Below are 21,937 nucleotides of genomic sequence, written 5' to 3' on the forward strand. Positions count from 1 at the left end.
ATTCATATTTATGACGGTCACAGTGTCCCAGGGTCATGTGAAGTGACCAAAACCTGCTGCAACCACCCAGCAGATGGGGGGAATAAAAACCAAACATCCCCCCCACCCCAACCCCGCTGCCAATCCTCAAGAGAAATGCTCCCAACAATGAAAACCTCGGACAGGAGGAAGAGTGCCGCCAGGTGGGCAGGCAGGTGTCTTGCTTGGCTATGGCTTGGGTGGCACTTTTTTCAGTGCCATTGTAACTTTGAACAGTCACTAAGCGAACTGTTGAAAGTCGAGGACTACCTTACTTTATCACTTTTTTTTATCAAGTTTTTGACACCTTGCTAGGCGACTGGTGGTACTCAGATGTTGCCATATCCTAAAAGTGGTACAATGGGTGAAAAGGTTGAAAAGCCCTGATATAGATAATCTGTATTATTAAGGACAAGTATCGAATAAAATAATAATCTCAGTCTCTTAATTTCCAGTCTGATTTTGAGTCAAAGATAGCCTAATTTTCCCTGGTGGATGACTTGCATTAAAAACTAGAGGGGATTACGTCTCTAGTGATTCTATGGAGTCTCTAGATGACTTTTGATACTATTGATGATCACATTGTTCTGAACTGTCTAGCTGAGATATGATGGAAAAACAATTGTGTAATAATGCTTGAAATTCTGAAGAGAGTACTAATAGTCTGCTTTTCAGTTTCACAATTATTGGCTAATTAAATTGTTCTCCATTCTACCTAGTATTGCTATAGAACAGCCTGAAGTAATCATCCAGCAAATTGGATCTGGGTGTCACAAAATCCCAGTGAGACCCATTCTCCATATTAATATTAGGCACCTACAGAGACTGTAGAAGTCCTGAACTGTTGCCATTCGGTAGCAACGTAATCCAGACAAGATGACAAAATACTAGTTGTAGAAAAACTAATCTGCAGTTAAATGCCTGCTTTGCGTGAGGTGGCACTTCTCTCAGCAAACCTGTTATTTAGCCTGGGAGCGCTCCTCAGCGGTGCTCTTAAATATCTCAAGATACTTGCAGCTAAAAAGTTTGACAGATCAGGCTGGGGTGCCAGGCATACCCTTTCTGGAGTAGGTGAATATATCCAGTGTTACACAAATGCTAATCATATCCAAGTTGAATTATTATAACATGCTTTGCTGGGGATTTTGAAACATCAATTGGTGAAAAAAACGTAATAGTCAGAATTCTGAATTTTTTCTGAATTCATGATTTAGGTTATTATTTTTGCTGTCTCGGTAATGTAAATGGATTGTGGGTGAAAGTACTTTTAAATTTGAATTTTTTAGTAATAGGATGCTTGAAAAATAGCAAGTATCCCATGTGATTCTGATGCTATTGCTGAGTAGAGTGGAAAGCTTTTCTCAGGTGGGTTCCCAGCCTTTAAATCTTTGGGCCACAATAAATTGCTAGATAGCTCTTGGATTTTTGTTTTGCTTTCTGTTACAAACAAACTACAATCTGCTTTTTAGACGAAGGAAAAAAATATTCTATTTGCTGTCCCATGGCATCTGATCTCTATTCCCTATCTTCCCTCCCAAAGACAATGTGAATAACTCATAACTGATGCAAAATGATATGGAGAAAAAAAAAAGAAAGGGATGTGTGCAAACAACGTTTACATGGATGTTTGGTAGGACAAGCAAAGCAAAAGAATGGCTTAACAAGTTATATTTGTTTTATTAAGTAGTATTTTTAATATCTGGATTTAACTGATATTTAAATGTTCTATTTGTTGATTTAGTAGAATACAAATAATAAATACATTGATATTGCATAGTTGTTATTTCAATATGAGTAGTTATTTTTAAAGGATTTGCATTTGCCATAGTGGTAGATTAGGTTTTTTTTGCTGTACACCAGTGAAGTTGTATTAATATTATACCACATCCCCAAAAATTAAAAGAAACTGTTATAAGCAAATCCAGAGCATCACTTTCTTCTTATTTCCACATGTTGAATGTTTGAGATTTAACTGTCTTGACTAGAAAATGTGGCTTCCACTGTTCCCATGATCAATATATATATTTTTCTGTCTTTTTTTATTTAAAATAGCCACACCTTACTATTAAGTATTATGTAAATAAAGAAATATGCTTCGTCAGTATTTCCAAACAGCATAACTAATTTATATTGGAACAACTTTAAATTCTGGGCTTAGATGTGGTTGTTAAGTGAGTATTACCTCTTGTGCCTTGAGATGCACAACTAAAATTGCCACTTGACGTAAATATAATGAAATGATTGATGACTGACTACCTACAGGAATCACTTGAGTGAGGTACATTATCCATCGCCTTTTGAAAATATATTTCTTTAAACAAAGAAAATGCTTTCTTTAGCATTTGCTCTAAGATCTCATAGGATTATGATACAAACTGGAAAATCTAAAGAACGTGAATTACGATTTCCAAGTTTTTTTATTTTTATATTTCAATATACATGCTTTCAGAATTGTCCAGAATAGCCTAACTCCTCATTTATTGACTGAGTTACATTCCAACAACCAGGTCATTAAACAAAATGGTGGCTAAGTGAACATGTGACAAATCATTGGTTCAGATATTTTCCTATGGCTATACCAGTGTTATTTTCACTGTGGTGTGTGTTGTTATCAGGCATACAACATTTGTTGTAAATATCTGCATTGGTCAGAAAATGATTTTTTTTATTGCTGTCATGTTTGCAAATAGTAATTGCTAAATCAAGAATGGATGTATTTCTGGTTTCTGGCTTGTTATTTACAATTGTTTCTGTCTGTTGTGCTTAACCCAATGACTTTTTCCCCCTTTCCAGGTCTTATTTATACTTTTCCCTTCACTGCTTATTACTCTTTTCTTCCTGGCAATCCATCTCCTTATTTCAGCTGCTTCCTTCTCTTCCTCTTCCTCCTGCTGGTAATTCTTTTTTTCAGCTTGCTAAGTATTTGTTTCTGGACTTTGTTAAACAGACCTAAATTAAATTGAAGTGACCTAGATATCTCAATATGTTTAAAGTTTTTTTGAATTGATGTCCTATGATGTTCTTAGAGTTTCTTAAATGTTATTATTAACATTTGCACACCTAGTGAGAAATGAGACTAAGCATCTTAAGGATAGCGTAATCTAAGTGTCCAATACTGATCTGAACAAAATAAAGGTTGGGAAGACTTTAAATTTGTACATGTATATATCTGAGGTAACATTGAGTGCTGTGAACTTTTAAAATAAAATTAGTATTATATATAATAAAACTTGTTTTACTTTAGGATAACAAGAACCTTAATAGATCTGGATGGTCCAAATTGGAGGGAGAAGTTACCACCAATACCTGTTGTCCCAGTTTCTGCCCAGTTACACTGGTGGGATGGAGAAAGCTTTACGTCAGAGTTAAAACAAAAGAAAACTGCAAATATTTGCAGAAATCAACTGTCACAGATTCCAAGTATGTGCATATTATTTTATATATATCAGAATCATTAGTGAACTATTAAGGAAAAAAGTCATTTGAGATTTTGGTTCCATATCCACAGAGATTTTTATGTAGTATTTCATTGTTTATGCTAAGGGATTCCTAAGCCTTCTTTTCCCAGCAATTTCTCATGCTACAAAAGAGCATCTCAGAAAATCAGACCAAGTTCTGGAGCTGACCAAATCCAAAATGCTGTAGTAGTTAGGAGAAGTAGAAATTAAAACATTCTGCTGAATGCAGCATTTAAATGCAGAGTTTTTCGGGATCGCCTTCATACCTCCTTCGTTGGAAATAAATGTTTACTACTGCACTCCTATTGATCACACACAATTTTTCAGTTCATATATTGTTCCATATTCCTCACGCAGCATTGGGGTGAGTGGCTATATGTATCTGTTTAATATATCTTGAAAGTGTGGTGCTTAGTTTGACTTTTTGGTGGCAAAGAGGTCTTGTGAGATCATGAGGTTAGCCACACTGATAAGAGAATGTGAAACTCCCTTATTTACTGTAAGTAATCAAAGGAATGTTCTGTAAGTATTTGAACTTGCTTTCTGACTAGGTATAAATAGGTATAGATATTAATGAATGGGCATCTATTTATCTTTATTGACAAATAGGTGATAATGCAGAAGAGAAATTCAAGCTATTTAAGAATCAAGGAAATGAATTTGTGAAAAAGAGTAAATATGAAGAAGCATTAATGAAATATGACGAGTGTATAAAATTAAATTCACAGGAAAAGACTATCTACACTAACAGGTAACAAGATATCTAACTGCATCCAAATCCTAGCCAGCTTTGTTTAGATTGTTCGGCAGTTATCATTAGTTTTAGTGGAGAAAAGCTGTTTATAGCTGTTTCATTTTTGTTAATGAAATTTAATTCCCATTTTGTAGATACCGTATTTTGTATTTCCTACAGGAGCTTCAAATAATATACATGGGTTTACTTTATCATTTTAATGTCCCTTATACGGTCAGTGAAGTAAAAGATAATAATTGGCCCAAAGCCATTGAATGGACTTCATTCCCCATGAAATATACTATCTATTATATTGCGCTATTGCAAATTGTATATTCATATTACTTATAGCACCATATATCGATAGGAATATGGAATTTAGGTCCGTAATTTGTTCAGCTGGAAATACTCTACAGAGCTGGGCAAATGACCACAAAATGTATTCTAATTGGAAATGTGACAAATTCTTGCTCTTGAAATATACACATATTTATTTTTATGCATAAAAAATAATAAGAGTATAAGGACCAAGCTGTTTTGAATGTTGTAGCACGATCTTACACTCTTGTTTCTGATTGTACTATATTAGGGCTCTTTGTTTCTTGAAACTCCTTAAATATGAAGAAGCCAAAAAGGATTGTGATTATGTTCTCCAGATAGATGGCTCTAATATAAAGGCTTTATATAGAAGAGCTCTAGCATACAAAGGACTAGAGGTAAGGACAAAGAGTAATATATCTATTAACCCATCAAATGTGTGTAATGGATATGAAAATAAAAATGATGCATGAAACATAGGTGATTATATAATAAGTAAACTTAGCTTGAAGACTTAAGAATGTCAAAAAGAAAAATGCTGAATTTGGATGCCCCAAACAGTAAGAACTATTTTAATATAAAGCAGGTGGGAGACATTTTTAGGCAGTATTGGGAAGCTGCTAACATCAAATATCTCCAGGACTTGCCCTTTCATTGGCAGGAAAGATTTAAGAGGCATAGCCATTACAGGTTCAGTTGCTAGAGTTCAGTAGAAACCAAAAAGCAGTGGATACATTTGGCTGATTATATATGAAGAATTCCTGCAAATGGAGCAGCTGAAGTCCATAGGAGTGTAATCAGAGGTGTGTAATCGGATCGGAGGCATGCTATATAATAATTCTCAGGAAGTAAAAGCCAAGGAAAGAGCAGTGACAGTGTTGTTTGTAGAAATAATTGCTTCGACTTTCACATTTTTAAGTGTTGCTCCATAGGTAGTTCTCAACATATGACCACAACTGGGAATGGAATGTAAGTTATAAGTTGTTACGGTTTTAAGTACCAAGTCCTGTGGTTGTAAGTGCAAATCCAGCTTAGCTAATGGCACTTGTCCCTGGGAAAACTAGCAAAAAAAACCCAACGCAATCACATGGCAGTAGGATGCTACAATCAGTGATAAGTGCATGCTAGTTGCCAAGTGCCCAAATTGCAATTGTCACCATGCGGGCAGGGCAACAGTCATAAGCTTGAGCTCAGGTCATAAGTGACTTTTTTTTTTGCAGACTTCTGTTAATTCAAACCATTAAGTGAACAGACATGTTGAGGACTATATTGCTTTTGGAATGATTGTTGGGACCCTATCTTAAATAAAATGAACCTTTAATATATTTGCCAGGGGACCTGGCATATATTTTTGTAAATTACACGAGGTTGTGGTAAGAACAGAGATATGTATCTTCCTCCTTACTTTGATAACCAAAACCTTGTATAGCAGATCACTCATTACAGTAATGGATTCTTTAAGAACATAAGAATGTCCCTGTTGGATTAAAAATTAGTCCAGCAAATAGCTATAAATATAGTAAGATTTAGAAAATGTTGGAAAAAAATAGAAAACATGAAAGTAAGAATCCAGGTTAGTTTTCTGACCATAAGTAAATATGGTAATTTTTCTAACAATTTCTTATTTAAGCCAATGATTGATTTTTCTAACTTTCAGAACTATGAAGCTAGTATTGAAGATCTGAATAAAGTTCTTCTAATTGATTCCGGTATTGGTGAAGCACAGAAAGAGCTAGAGGAAACAACACAACTATCTAAACTTAAACGTGAATTTACAGTCAACAATCAGCCAAAGCAAAGGAAAAAAATTGAAATCCAAGAGGTATTTAAGAAAAATCACAGAGGCTTAAAAGCTTTAAATTAAATTGCTAGATTTTATTCTTAGCTTTATTTTTAACTTATACATTCTCTAAATACATTTGGCAGTTTGGAGATATTTTGTAAGAATATATAGCATGAAATATAGAAGTTAGTTTGAACTGCACTTTTATAATTTTCCCCACCTTGTTCATGCTCCAGACTTACTGTGTTCAACTAATAAAATTCTCCACTGGAAAATAAAATCCCCATGAGGAGTATACAACTTTTCTGTTGTGAAATAACACAAAACAAATTTTCAGTGATAGAATGTTTTCAACACATTTAGATGATACAGCTGGAAAGCATTCCTGTTTGGAGACACTAGTAGTTGACTAATCACCTTGATAAGATGTAAGCAGAAACCGCCCTCCTTCAGGCTGATTTTAGAAAAGCGGTGATGGATGATATTAGTCATTGGTCTATGATGTCTCTCAGGATAATACCTTGCCTTTGTTTCCCTGATATTGTTTAATGTATATTGAAACGGGTAAATATGTTTTGGATGTGGTATTCCCCATGAAGGTGACAGTCACTTCCATGTTTTTTTTACTGAAATTAGTGAGGCTGTTCTAAATTCTACTGCAATGGCAGATTAATAATGGACTAGATCAGGGGTGTCAAACTTGCAATGTCACGTGACATATTGCGACTTTTTTTCCATTGCCAGCAATGGGGTGGGCTCATCTAGACCGCGGGCCAGCAGTTTGACACCCCTGGACTAGAGGAATGCAAACAAAATGCATCCTAATCCAGATAAGAATTTGCAAATAGCTGGGCATGAGAGATTCTATCTATTTTAGAGGAAGTTGTACTTCTCTTGAAACCAGCTAGGGAGTCTGTCTGGACACCCAATTTTTTTATGGTGTTCAGGAGTCCGCACTAAAACTAGCATGTTTATTCTAGTGTATGTGAGATTCAGTCATAATGTATAGATCCTGCTTTCATTCCATTTGTACTATTTTAATGTACTGCATGTGAGACACCCCCACTCGAGAAACTTCAGTTTATACATAATGCAGGCTTTGTTTGTTTGTTTCTGATCTGGCATGATTCAAAGTTGATGATGTTTTTTATGAGTTGGGAACCAGACCTTTTCAAATATCATATTCTAACCTACCAATCTGCCTAAGATTTAACATCTTAGAAATGGTTTTTTTTTGTTACTGTTATTTTATTTCTGACAGAAACAAATTCGGAGGGAAATAATAGATGGCCTCTGATGATTTTACCCAGACGTTGATCTTTATTAATGCTCTGTCTATTCCTCTGAGTGGCAACAAAACTGCTGAACTGATTTTTTGGTTTGGTGTTTTATGGATGCTGTATTTATTTTTAATGTTTAGCTGTGCTTTCAATTAATTTGTGTATTTTTATTGTTATTACTGTTAGCCTCCTTGATTGACATTTTTGGAGAAAAGTGAACTATAAATAAGTGACTACTACCAAGTCACTTGAGACATATCATATGGATCTTTTCCATGAAATTAGCAACCCACTGAGAATTGGGCACTAGAAAATAATACAGTCAGCCTCTGTGTGATCAGCTGCAGGTTGTATATATGAGCAGGAACATTTTGGAAGATAATTTAGGAAGGAATAAATGAAAATCTGATCATTATGAATGAAATTTTCTCCAGAGACACATTTAAACCACCTGGTGGCTGCAAAAGGTCTTATGGCTTGCCTCCTGCTTACTGTAATTATGAAATATTTTATGTTGTATGTATTTATCAAGGCTGACCAAATGCATGGCTATTTCTTTGTGAAGGTAAATGAACCAGAGGAAGGTGATACAGAGACGTGTTCTTCGAAGAATACCGCAATACACCCTTGCAATGCTAAAGAAGAGCTTGAATCAACCATGCCATTGAGTAGCTCAGAAAAGCTAATCATTTCTAAGCCATCAAATGCCTATGAATTTGGGCAGATAATGAACATTGTGAATGCCAATAAGGACATTGCTGCTTGTGCAGAGCTCTTAGCAATGATTGAGCCAAAGGATTTGCCAGTATTACTAAGCAACAAACTAGAAGGAGATATTTTTCTCATCTTTATTCAAGCTCTGCAGTCTGATGTGTTCAGCCAAAACCCTAATCTGGTATACCAACATCTTTTCTACCTAAGTAAAGCTGAAAGATTTAAGGTGAGCATAGTAATGTCTTCAGTGTAAATTATTTTTCAAATAACAAAGGTATTCAGCTAAATGTCATTCAAGTACTAATTAAGTGCATATACTTTTTTTCCCCCTCAGGTAGCACAGACACTTCTTGGTAAGAATGAAATTGAACAGGTTCAGCAGCTACTGGCTTCTCTTTTTAATGCGCAAGACCAACAATTTTCTTTGAATGATCTTGAGAATCTTAAGAAAAGCTTTGAACTGTAAACAGTTTTTTTTAATTACTCCATGCAAATATGCATAGTGTTTATGTCCATCTTACACCGAGGGAAGGCAAATAGTTTTACCTGGGTTATTTAATATGCTGCATATTTTACATATACTTTGATAATCAGCTCCTTCATCTTGTTGTAAATGTTTCATTCTACAATTATTTTATTTATGAGAATGTTCCCTACTCTTTGGCACCTGCACTTATATCAACAAATAGATTAGAAGTAGGACTGGGGCTTGAACAACTCATTTAGATAGGAAAGAAAAAGAATGAAAAATACTCTGCATTTGCTTGAGGAAGAAAACCTTGAGCCCTGAAGACACAGCCCCAGAAGGCCAAGCAAATAGTCTAAAATGTTCCTTTTATGAAGGGATATTAAGCAAATGATAATGCTTATTTGAAAAGGGTTCAGACGGTTATATGTAGCTGTTTTTGATTTGCTGTTTTTGTTTCAGTTTCTTCTAGCATAGGGGATTTTTCTAAAGAAAAACACTGTTAAAAATGGTGATTGACACTGCAATGAAAATGTCTTTGAATAAGCCCCATTAAATAAGGAATTGTGATCTTATTTTAAGTGGGCATGTGTTGAAAGACTTTGAAAGTGTAGCATGGTGATAGCACTTTGTTTTTGTAGCTGGAAAAAATGGACAGTACTACAGCATATTTCAACTTCAGTTTTGCTTTCATTTGCTGTTCCAGACAAATTCATCTGGCTTATATTGAATATGGCTTTCAAAAAACCATGAGTCATTTCTTGCCTTACTCTTACAGAATTAACATGCTGGAGGGTTCTGAATGTGTACAGCTGTGTGAACCTTTTAGCAGCTGGTTGCAGCAGGAGATGTTTGAATCTCCTCTGAATTCCTTCCACTGAATATATATGAAGGGAGATTTCTCTGAGCTAGTGACTTACTACAGAACAGCAAAGATGAAGCAAAATATGTAATAAATAATAAAGTAATAAATGTTTTGAAGCAATACAGCTATTATATTTTAAATTGGAAATTAATTTATTAATAGTATGCAACCCAAATTATATTACAGGAAGTCTTATTTGGTACTTCTGCTATTTTGAATTAAATGTTTTCTTGGATTAGAAACTATAAAAAAATGTTAAAGAGTTTATCCACTTGAATTGTTTCCTTGAAGAATTTTTGTAATAAGGTTTTGAGCTGATTGATATAAAAATACTTGTAATGAATAAATATTTTAAAAGAAAGATATTGGACATATTTTTATTATTTGTTAACAGCTTTGTTTTCCACAGTGCCCCAAAATATTTTTGTAAGATACTGCAGTTCTACAGTTCCTCTGAGATGACCATTTGGCCTCTAACATAGAAACTGGTTTTGCTGCTTATGGATTAAAATACAGCTTTGCTTCACAAAAGATTGGTCACTTTAATTTGATACGGTAGTACCAGTTCTGTTTGCTGTAGATTATTTTTAGGGCAGAGAGGGCAACTATGGCCCTTTTATGACTTGTACACTTCAACTTCCAGAATTCCTGAGCCAGCCATACTGGCTCAAGACTTCTGGGAGTTGAAGTCCACAAGTCATAAATGGGCCATAGTTTCCCACCTGTTTTAGGGGAGCCATCATAAGCTAGTACAGTAGTGGCGAACCTATGGCACACGTGCCAAAGGCGACACTCAGAACCCTCTATGGGCACACACGCCATTGCCCCAGCCCTGCCACCCCCTGTGGCCCCCTCACTAGCAGCCCCCCTGGAGGAGAGTCGCCCAGGGCGCAGCCTGTACAGAGCAGTGCAGCCAAGGAAATGGCAGCTGGGCAGCAGGGACAAGACTCCACCTTCAAGCCCCATTGAGTGCAGATGCTTCTGCGGGGTACGGACAGAGGGTGTGGCTGCCATGATGCTGCTGGGCCGCCTGGGCGATCTGTGGCGGGGCGTGGAGGCAATGGGTGGCCCTGCAGGCAGGAGAGGCAGGGGCGGGGCAGAGGCGAGGCGGTTTTGGGGCACTCGGTCTCTAAAAGGTTTGCCTTCCCTGACCTAGTAGAAAGAACACAATATGGACTATTAGGATTACTTCAAACTTGGCCTTGGCTATAGTAGTCTCTCCTAAATCAATACATCTTTGATGTTCCATACATTTAACATTGTGGCTTGTGAAACCTGTCTTTCCAAAGATGTCTTATCTTAAGGTAGTTAAATAAGCAATTTTATTAGCAGCAAAGTTAGAACTTAGTATTCTTTCAAAGACCCCATCATGGTCATGAGCAAATTGGCTAATCCCAACATCTCCTGGTGGTCAAATCTATGGAAAATCTCTCGTTCTTACAAGAAACCTCAGGACAGAGATTTTCCATAGATTTGACCACCAGGAGATGTTGGGATTAGCCAACTTGCTCATAACCATGATGGGAGCACATGTGGGTGATCTCCTGTCTTCTCCAGAGAGGTTTTGCTGCAGTTGTCATCTCTCCATGGAGAGATTGCACTGAACAAGTACTGATTTGCTTTGAAAAATAATATTTCTATCCTAACAGCATCCCTAAATCTTTCAGGCAGAGCTCAGTGAAGTATCAAAACCAAGAGGAAAATGGTTTCGGAAACAGCTAGCAGTAATATCCAATGTAATTCATTACTCATTCCTTGATTTATTGGACTCTTTTGGGTTCATGATCACAGCATTTTTGATCAGTTGGAATAGAACTCTGTGCTTATTTTTTGTGAATTGTGGAGAAGAGGAGAGAGAGTACAATATTTTCCTTACATAGTTTACAGTATAAATCATCTCATTTACATACCAGGAATATCCAGATTTTAGCATTTTACATTTTAAAAAATGCAGTTGCTTTAGGCAGCATTTCTCAACCATCATCTTTAAGCTGTGTGGATTCCAACTCCCAGAACTCTCCCCAACATGCTGGCTAAGGAATTCTGAGAGTTGGAGGCCATCATCTTGAAGTTGAAAAATACTGCTTTAAAGAGTCCATTCCTTAAAGTTGATACGACTCCTCAAAATAGCCGCAGGAGAAGCTGGAAAGTAGAGGGGCACTGTTAATGATTCACAGAATGTTGCTGTGCTCACATGAGATCTGTCCTTTGTTTTCAAAGTATGCACACCTCAACCACAAACCACAAGATTCTTTAGATTATGTAAAATATAAATATTGGCTGACCAAATACAGCACTGAAGCAAGAATACGTTTAGGAGCCAAACCTGTACTTGTTCTAAAACATGACCTTACCAATCCAAGATATTTTCAGAACAGCAGTTTTAATGTATAGCTTTGAAAAGCATGGGATGGAAATAATTGCTTAAAACAAATCCAAATCAAGAGCTACAAATTCAGACTCAATGCATTCTAGCACACAGTCATGTGTCCTTCCATTTCGTCAGAGGCAGAGTAAGAACGAAGAACATACAGAAACTTTTTCCAATTATGGCAGCAGCTTCTTTCCTAGCTTGGATCCTGCAGTCACATAAAAGTATAAGTTCGTTTTAATAAAAATAAAGGTGTGTACATTTTATGATATCAAGTTAGAGATCAAAAACTAGGAATAAATAGCCAATAAATACCAAATGGGTGGAAACTTGTCAAAAGGAAGCCAGTTCTTTACTGATATTCATAACTTTGCAAATTATGTTATTGTATTAACTTTCTTATTTGATAAAAGAAGACTAAAACAAAATTCATCAGACCAGCTTGGGGCATTTAACAAAGGAACAATTAGAAGAAGCCTTGTAATTGCAAAGAGAACAATGGAACAACTCTTGGAGGAGAGATTCACCGGAACAAGTTCAACTTTGACTTTATTAAGTTCCTAATACAATTATATACATGAATTGTATTGAAGAAAGAAGTTGTAGAAAAACTCTGAAGAACGAACTTTGTTGAAATTGGGTGAGAGGTAAGTGAAGTAATATAATTGGTCGGTTTCCATCTGCAAGGGATTCAAAATAAGATTTCCTTCTTAGTATCTAAAAGGCTTTCTCAAATTATAAATATCAGATTGTCACAGAAATATGAAATATGAAATATTTTTAAAACAATGAGAGGATGCTTCTTCTTACCAGAATGGCAATACTAGAATTGCTGAATATCAGGAAGGTGAGAGCCCTTTGGAGTGTAGAAACAATCTAGCTTGATGGCTTTCATCAAATAAGTTCCTGTTGGGCACATCTACTCACACAAGACATGGGAAATTTCGCCTTCATCTTTCTCCATAAGTAAGGCAGTTTCAACAGTAGCACGTGAACAGGGAACAACAGCTGTTCCAGAGCATACAGGAAGAAAGGCAAGGAGGCCATATGCAGAAGCTCAAGTGGATCCGGTCCTTTTGCTACCTGTGCCTACCTGCAATCCTTTTCATCCTCAGCCTTTGTATCCAATGAGGAAACAAAGGAAGGAGTCACAAGAGGCATCAGAAGCCTAATTTTCATGACGCTTACACCAAGAGGAAAATCCATTTACAGATGATGATCACACAACAGGCACCTTCACATCAGTCACTGTGCTAGTGCTGGAATATTTGGAAGGAATCTTGGAAATTATTGAGTCCAAAGTCTTTTCCTGTGTAGGAATCCACTACTACAGCATGCCCAAGAAAGATCATCTATCCGCCATTCAAAGCTTCCAATGAAACAGCCTACCACCTTCCAGAAATTCTATTCCATCATCCATTAAGAAAACCTTGCATCCATACAAAATCTGATTTCTTGTCATTCAAACATGTTTTAGTTTGTTAATGTGCATTCTGAATTTCAGTGTTCTAAACTGCTCACTATTTTAAGCAGGGAGTAATACAAATTGAAAGGAACAATGGCTTCTCTTGATCTTTATATTACACTTCATGCAGGCTTGGATTTCATTTCCCTTTCAGGAAACTACACCATTCTATTGGCTCATGTTCAGCTTGTGATCCACCAGGACACCAAGATCCCTTGCGGTATACTGTAAATGCTGCCTGGTATGGTTTCTGCCAATCCATTCCATTCTTGTCTTTTGATTTTTGTTTCTTCAAATACAAGATTTTTTGTTTGCCCCTGTTGAAATTCATCTTGCTAGATTCTACCTATTGTTCCAGCTTGTCAAAGTCCTTTTGAATCTTGAGTTTCCTCTGAGGGGTTTGGTATCTATATTCATCTCCAAATGTGACTATACTTTTTAACCCTTCATCCAAATAATTTATAAATATGTATTAAATCAGCTGAGAGGCTTGGTACAGAGATGGCCACAGCCATAATAGAAGTAGGAACTGCACTTCTGGTTCCGGTTTGTGGCGTCACTAATCGCACGGGGAGACTTCTCTCCTCATCGGCTAGGTTTCCCTCCGTCGGTGGACCCTTATACAGGTCCAAAGTCGCCCTGGAGGGTGCGACTTCCGTCGAGGAGGCTGCTGTCCAGATATGGAGGAGCGGCAGCTCCTCCAGCTATCCGGACGAATCTCGGAGGGCTGACAAAGAAGATCGGCTAGTAAAATGGCCGATTGCCCTGCCGCTTCAGACTGTAAGTCAGACAACATCTAAGCTAAGAGTGCCCCCATGGTGAATCCGGGTGAGAATTTTTTCTTGTTTTTTTCTCTCTTTTCTGATTTTTTTGTTTGTGTACCTGTAAGAGCCTCTGGAATTATTTCTCTGGCTTGGAAAGGCGGCTTCTGCTTTTTTGGGGGGAAGAAAGGCATTTTACAAACACTGAAAGACTATTTACTTCTATTTGGATACTAAAAAGGAAAAAAAAGATGGAAAAGGTTTTCTCTCTCCTCTCTTTTTAAGAACTGTACCATTTCTTTATATATATATTATACTTCAAAAGACAGAAAAAAGGAATTGATTTTTGGAAAATATTTTCTTAATTAACTGAAGGCATCTAGTGGCGAAAGTTCAATACTGCAACTTTGCTTATTTTTCTATTGAATTTCAAAATACTAAAGCTGTGCACCTGTGAAGCTGTGGGGGTGGATGTTTTTTGTATTAAATATAGCCTTCACAAAAAAGAAAAAGAGATCTTCTTTTAAGCATTAGTATTAAAATGGAGAAACCTCAGTTACAACTGAACTATGCACTTATATTGGAAAGGATTTATGAGGCCACTGCAGAAATATGTGCTACAATTAAAAACTCTAACTTAGAATTAAGATCCAGAGACTCTACTACATTTGCTCAAATTGATGTTCAGGTTACAATTGACTATGGCATAAATCAAAATGTACCAGAAGATGATTCTAAAGAGATAGAAGAGGAATTTACTTCATCTGACAACTCTTTCTTCAGCAACTTAGAGAACCAGCAGAAGCAGAGACCAAGATTTTTAACTACAAAGCAACTACGTTCCAAGGAGAACAGGAAAAGATGTTTACTGCAGACAAAGGGATTTATATTTCCTCAAAGACCACTACAAGCAATAAGAATGGATTTATTGGTTGAAAGGGAAAAAAGATGTTTACTTCAGAGGAAGGGACTTATATTCCTTCAAAGATTACTACAAGCAACAAGAATGGATTTATTGGTTGAAAGGGAAGCACTTTTATGGAAGCCTGTGTGGCATAAAAAGAAACCCAGAATTAGACTTAAAAAGAAATTAAAAAATGTTTAATGGAGTAAAAGGCAATGCTGATTTTATGGATAGTTTTAAGGATAATGATTTAAAGTTAGAAGTAAGAAAAATGCAATTATATACATGTGTGTTTAAATTAGTTAGATGATTTTTTTTTGAAAGTCTATTAAGGATAGAAAATATATAATCATATACATACAGATATATATGTTCTGGAATTGAAAAAATGTTCAGTTATGGAAATGGAATTTTGAAATGCTTAAATTGTTTAGGTGATTTTTGATAATAATATGATCTGATAAAGTATGATAATTAATTGGATGGAATTTGAAGTTTGTGTAATGAATTGAAAGGATTTTTCTTTTCTTTTTTTCTTTTTTTCTTTTAATTAAGTTAGCTACAATTATATACATACGTGTTTTTTTGTTGTATGGAAATTTGTTTGGAAAAAAGAACTTTGGCTTTATGGTTGATAAGGTATGATAATAGAATGGAATTTGAAATTTGTGTAACGAATTGAAAGGAATTAAGGTTTAACTGTTTTTTTTAATTAAATTAGTTATCATTGGAAGAAGAAATGAATGAGATTGATGATAAAAAGAGGGCTGAGAGAGATTAAGAACTTTAATATACTTGGTAGAGATATTTGAAGTGATAATTTGTTGATGTAAAACAATATTTGATTATGGTAATTCTAAATTGATAAAGCTTTAAAACAGGCTGAGTAGTAATAGAAACTTAAGCTAGAAACGGAATACCGTATATTCCGGCGTATAAGACGACAGGGCATATAAGACGACCCCCAACTTTTGAGAAGATTTTCAGGGTTTAGAAAGTTGTTTTATATGCCGGAAAATACGGTACAATATTGAATTTCTGTTTATAGATGAGCACAATAGGAGCTCCATTCCTTTGCTGCTAGAAAGCGAGTGTTGCCCACCACTGCTTCCCTAATGCTTCCTGAACTCAGCTGGTATTTTTTTCCCCATATATTTTATTGATTTTTTAAAACATAAATCACTTAATAGTTGGTAAACAGTGTGTTTGCTGGGTTTACATTTGTAAAGAAAAATTTAAAAATTTAAATGGAATTTTTGAATGCTTTGTCCTGCTGGCTGTGGAATTCTGGGAGTTGAAGTCCACATGCCTTAAAATTGTCAAGGTTGAGAAACACTGTTAGTGCTTATTTCTGTAAAAAAAATAGGGCTGGCCACTAGGGGGCAGATTGGTTTTAAATTCAGAGAACAGCTACCCGGCGTATAAGACGACCCCCGACTTTTGAGATGACTTTCAGGGTTTAGAAAGTCGTCTTATATGCCGGAAAATACGGTATATTAAATCTATTATGTTATCTGTGAGAAATAGAGAGATGATAGTGAATGTATTAAGTTGAGCTGTTTTTGTATGTTTTTTCCCCCTTGGAATGTTTGTTTGCCCAAACACCATGGTGTGTTTTAAATACTTTTTGTTAAAATTAAAAAAACAATATATTAAAAAAAATAGAAGTAGGAACTGTAAAGTGGTATGGCAAGCTGCAATTTTATTTTCTTATCTAAAATCTCAGATTTGGATTGTCAGCCAACTAGATGGATTGGGGGAGTCATATATTCAACTGGAGCTTCATGATTTCCATAGAAATTTGCAAGCAGGTAAATCTGCCTTTTATTGTAAGATTTCTAAGAAAGTTTTGTGCCTTGGATTCTGCTATAGATGCATCATTAATCTCTACTGACCCCCTCTAAGGATGCTATTGCAGAACATTCCTTTCCTGACAATTCCATCTTTGGTGATTGAAAACAGTAGTAGAACTTACCATGATGTACCATTCTGATCATTGAATGATAGACCTATTAGTCTGATCCTGCAGGAGAGACAATTCATCAATGCGGACATTAAAAATCCACATTATTCAATCTTTCTGTTTTATTATTTTTATATATTGTTTTTTCATTTTTCTGATGTTTTGCTTTAATTTTTATAAATTAAATTTAAACAAGTAATCCTCATTGAGCAACTGCCTCATTTAGCAACTATTCAGTTATAGCAGTGATGAAAAAGTAATTTTGCTATCAGTCCTCATGTTCGTAACTTTTGCAGGTCTGTAAAGCAAGGAAAGCTGAAGATCATTAAGCACAAATGCAGTTTCCCTTAGCTCCCACTTTATTTAAGATTCCAATCCCAATTGTGATCGCTAAACAAGAATTATCTTGTCCTGACTTAACTCAGTATTCTTGTAAAGGAGGAGTTTCCTTCTTAGAAGGATTTTTAATACCTGTCTTCCAGCTAGAGAAATAAATAATGCCTTTTTGTCAGATCCATCCTTTAGCGATTCCAAAGGCACTTCCTGTAAGTAACTATTGTTTTTGCAGTTTAATTTGATTTAAATTAATTTCATGGAGTAAATTAGTTCCATATGCAAATTAGAGGATGTTGTACATACAGCTGGAACTTACTTTGATTTCTTGTTGAAATAGCTCTTAATTCCCAATACTCAATTCATTTATTTCTTTGGATATGGGAGATGTTGCAGAGAAATCATAATTAAGCCTGAATTCTAAATGAAACTTGCATAAAATTACATCTGACAGCAACCTAGTATATTAAGATGCAAAATATATTGTTCATTCTAATGTTGTTTCTGAAATGTTGTTTCTGAAATTTGTTTAGGTAGGGATATTTAAGAAGTTAAACTTAGCATTTTATACTATTAAAATATATTATTAATAAATTATAATTTACATATTATAAAATATAATTTTTCTTATGACTGGGAACTAGCAGGAATAGTATTTTGGCCCAGATTTATTGTAGTTAGCAACTTTTAAAGAGTAAAATACAGTTAAAATGTGTTTTTTAACCACTTTATACGTTCAGCTGGTATGACACAAGCTGAAATTTTGATCTACTTTTTCATAATTTTTCATCACAGCAAAGAAACTTTTGAAAAAATATTACTTTCCAAATAAAGACAACCAAATATAAGACATAAGATAAAATAAGACTGGTGGACCTTTTACAACAGAATGGATCTGGAAATATAGGCAATTAGTGAAAATTGTCTTCTCCCTGCAGCCAAATTTCAATTCAATTACACAAAGGGTGGTGATGTACATAGAATGGCAAGTCTAGATCCAATTAATTCCACATCTTATAAGAAGATACTTTATAACAAGTAGATACACCCATCAATTCAGTTTGGCAAACTGGGTAGTGATCTTTTATTACATCTAACAAGGCATCTTCACAATGCTAACAGTGGACAATTTTAACTGGAAAGAGCTGGAATCTGAACTGTTTCACTTTGTAAAGCTTATGTATGCTGAACAGTCCTTCCCCAATATGAAGCCTGATTCTTACAGGAGTTCTGCTCTTCTGACATCAATAAAGTAGATGTGAAAGATGTCTGGAGGAGAGAATGTAATTCAGCACAATGCAACATAAAATCAAAGTCTACAAAAAACCCTTTGTTCTAAGGACAGAAGACAATAAAATAGTACTCAGACATTTATTTCAGGTATGTAGTTTACACACTCCATTGAGCAAACAAAAAATAGCAAATATACAAATATCATAACAAGCATTACCAAATAATGTATCTGACACTAGTGTTATAAGCTGATTAAAGAAAATAATCAAGGAAGCCAGAGAAGATGGCTGCGGCCCATAACAACCTTCTTCTCATAAATTTTCAGTAGCACCATAATGGCAATACTTACAAAAAAAATGCCTCATTCACACACACAAACACAAAACCAAATTACTGAAGGCTTCTGTGCCAAAATCCAAATCTTTTCTCTCTCTTGTAGGAGGGAAGAGAGCATACATCATTACGACTTGTGTGGCAAACATTTAACAGTGCAGGCGCTTAAGTGAGCTTCAACTCGTGTTCAGCTGAACCATAAGCAGGACATGTGGCACACCCCTCGCTGCGAGCCAACCATTTTTAGAGCCCATTTTCAAAGATGTGCAAGCTCTGCACTGTGCTTTTTTTCTGTGCATGTGATTTGCAAAATGATGTCAGAAAAGTTATCTGCTAAAAGCCTGAGTGAATCTTTGGTAGGCTAATACTTCAGTATTATGAATCCTATTAATCTACCACAGTTAGTTGATTCGCTGAAATTTTCCTCCAGATTCCAAGAAGGTGGCAACTGACAACATTCTGGAAAACTTAACAGTGAAATCATCAGACCAGGCACTTATAAACCCAGTCTTTTTCAAAGGCACCAAGAATTAAACAGCATAACTGAGGTCCCCTGCTAAAGGTGACTATATCAGGTTTTCTACCATGGTAACAAATTAATTGCTCTTACATTGTACAAAAACTTTATACACCTTATATCGTAAACTTTCTATTTTTTTGTCAATTGCAAATATAATTAAATTACCCCCACTTTCTGATAAGGAGACGTCACTTTGCTACCTATTGTATATCAAGTACCAATTTCTTTTTAATTTAAAGTTATGCTATATGTCATAACCTTGCTTAAAGAATGTGTTTCAACATTACTTAACATGATATTATCAGAATGTATTTTTTGGTATGGTTACAGCAACACATCTTGACCAGAGACTGGTTTTTGTGCTGTATACCTGAAATCCATACTGAGGTTTTATATGAAACCTACAAGTGGCCAATTTTCCCCATTCAAGTTCATCAAATACAGACTTTCAGCAAAGTTATGGCAAAAATACAAAACATCAGTATAATGTTTTATTGTAATGCACTTGTTATAATCTTCATGTCACTTCACAAAGTGCCACGCAAGCCTTAATAGAGACATATATCCAAATGTAAGTTGCACTGAAGCCTTGCTTCTTAAAGTGGCCTGGCAAGGCTCTTTAGTGGTAAATATATTTCTGCAGCACATAACAGGCTTAAATCTCAGTGTGAACTGAAGTGCTTAACTCCATAACCTGGGGTGAATGGTTGTTGTTTCTTTCTTTCAGTGTTTCACCGTTATTCACCCCTGCACTATTGGAAGTCCCCTTGCAGGTGCATTCTTCAGCAATATAACTCAGCTGGGGAACCTCTGAGCATGGAGCAATGGGTGTAAACAGCAAACTGTCCCCCTGGTGAGGAGAGTTTTCTAGGTGGTCATTTTCAACCTCTGGCAGAATGCTCACGGTATTAAAGCGGGTGTGATAATCGCTGGAACCATGGCTGCACGAGGTTTTCATACTCTCCAGATCAGAACAACTAAACTCAGAAAAATGACTTGAGTGAGAGTCAGCTACAGATGGGACACTATCACTGAGAGAGGGAGAGTCAAATTCACTGGAGTTGTTGCTTTGCTGCTCCAACAACTGAGCATCCATGTCCTCTCTGGTTTCATTTATCTTCATGCTATTCTTTTTTCTGAGTTTACCTTTGCATTTTTTCCCTGCTGATGATTCTTTGGACCACTTGGGAACACTTGATTTGTTATCAGACAAGCAGGCGGAAGAGCTGCAAGCATTACCACGGCCTGCAGCACAACCATCATCCACGCTGCTGCTCCCACTGTTGTGTCTGAATTTTGCAGGCTTTGATTCAATGTCTACTTGTACCTCCATGCTGCTACCATCTCTAAGTAAGAAAAAAGGATAACAGTTCTGTTTTAAGGTAGAACATGTCCAAACTCATCTCAGTTAAATTCAGTTATAAAGAGCATTTTAAAACATATATGTGACAATTAGTTCAAAGTTTGAAAAAAGTTGTCATATCTTGCTATTGATGATTCATCAATACTACTTTTAATACTTTTTCAGAAACTAATCTGCAATGATATGTGGATTCTACATTATAGATCTGACCAGACTTCAAGGGAAAGTTTGACTTTTAAATCATGTTTTGACTTCAGAAGTTGACAGAGTTAAAATTTCATACAATATGATCCGAGATGCCTAAACTTCTGCATGCTATTAGACAAAATGCCTTCCTAGATATATACATGACAGAAGCTCATCAATTAAATTAAATTAAAAAACAAAATATACTCTGCACTTGACATGGTTATTTATTGCTCTTACTAATATCTATGTAGTCACTTAAGAGTCAACATCAATTTGACAGCAAATAATCAATTATAATACCAGAAATTTCTTACACAGGATATAAATACTGATTTTACCAACATAGTTCAAACTTACCTGTCCAATGGGACATATGAATTTATAATGGACCCAGCCATTGCTTTGGTGCTGGCATTGTCACTCACTGTTCCTAAACTAACAGTGCCAGATTCGCCACTCAAACTGCATCTTTCCTTCTGCACATCTGCTTGGACTTCCAACCTTGGTGAAAATTCAGTATTAGCTCAATAACTAACTTGCATTTTTCATATCATATTGAAATCTTTTAAATATTTACCAGCCACCCAGTGAAGAAAATAATTCTCACAGCAAATTAAGTGAAATACCCCTTAAAAAATTATAGTAGTAGATCCTAAAAAAATTACATAGGAGAAATAGCCAGGATTAAATTATTTCCTTCTAAATCAGTGGTGGCGAACCTATGGCACGGGTGCCAGAGGTGGCACTCAGAGCCCTCTCTGTGGGCACGCGCACCGTCGCCCCAGTCCTAGGCTTTCAGCTGGGTTTTATAAAATCTTTTCACTTTAGGCTTCCGCCGCCATGTGCAAAAAAAAACAAAGGTTCAAT

The 21,937-nt window shown here is 35.8% G+C and overlaps 2 protein-coding genes across 3 annotated transcripts in view; one reads left to right on the plus strand and one right to left on the minus strand.

Moving 5' to 3' along the window:
* SPAG1 (sperm associated antigen 1) overlaps nucleotides 1–9,996 on the plus strand; it is a 31,398-nt gene extending 21,402 nt beyond the window's left edge. The window contains exons 14-19 of the mRNA XM_039328875.1: nucleotides 3,263–3,438; nucleotides 4,086–4,227; nucleotides 4,799–4,925; nucleotides 6,185–6,349; nucleotides 8,156–8,530; nucleotides 8,639–9,996. Coding sequence (XP_039184809.1) covers nucleotides 3,263–3,438; nucleotides 4,086–4,227; nucleotides 4,799–4,925; nucleotides 6,185–6,349; nucleotides 8,156–8,530; nucleotides 8,639–8,770 — 1,117 coding nt within the window. The 3' untranslated portion in view covers nucleotides 8,771–9,996. The remainder of the gene's footprint in view (nucleotides 1–3,262; nucleotides 3,439–4,085; nucleotides 4,228–4,798; nucleotides 4,926–6,184; nucleotides 6,350–8,155; nucleotides 8,531–8,638) is intronic.
* An 8,793-nt stretch (nucleotides 9,997–18,789) lies between these two features.
* RNF19A (ring finger protein 19A, RBR E3 ubiquitin protein ligase) overlaps nucleotides 18,790–21,937 on the minus strand; it is a 33,085-nt gene continuing 29,937 nt past the window's right edge. For both annotated transcript variants that reach the window (XM_039328859.1, XM_039328860.1), the window contains exons 10-11: nucleotides 21,428–21,571; nucleotides 18,790–20,864 (exon numbers count right to left, since the gene is read on the minus strand). In XM_039328859.1, the coding sequence (XP_039184793.1) occupies nucleotides 20,174–20,864; nucleotides 21,428–21,571 (835 nt within the window). In that variant the 3' untranslated portion in view covers nucleotides 18,790–20,173. The remainder of the gene's footprint in view (nucleotides 20,865–21,427; nucleotides 21,572–21,937) is intronic.

Source organism: Crotalus tigris, unplaced genomic scaffold, assembly GCF_016545835.1.
Source record: "Crotalus tigris isolate CLP2741 ecotype Arizona unplaced genomic scaffold, ASM1654583v1 scf7180000024384.25900115:4084858, whole genome shotgun sequence".
NCBI classification, from domain to species: Eukaryota; Metazoa; Chordata; class Lepidosauria; order Squamata; family Viperidae; genus Crotalus; species Crotalus tigris.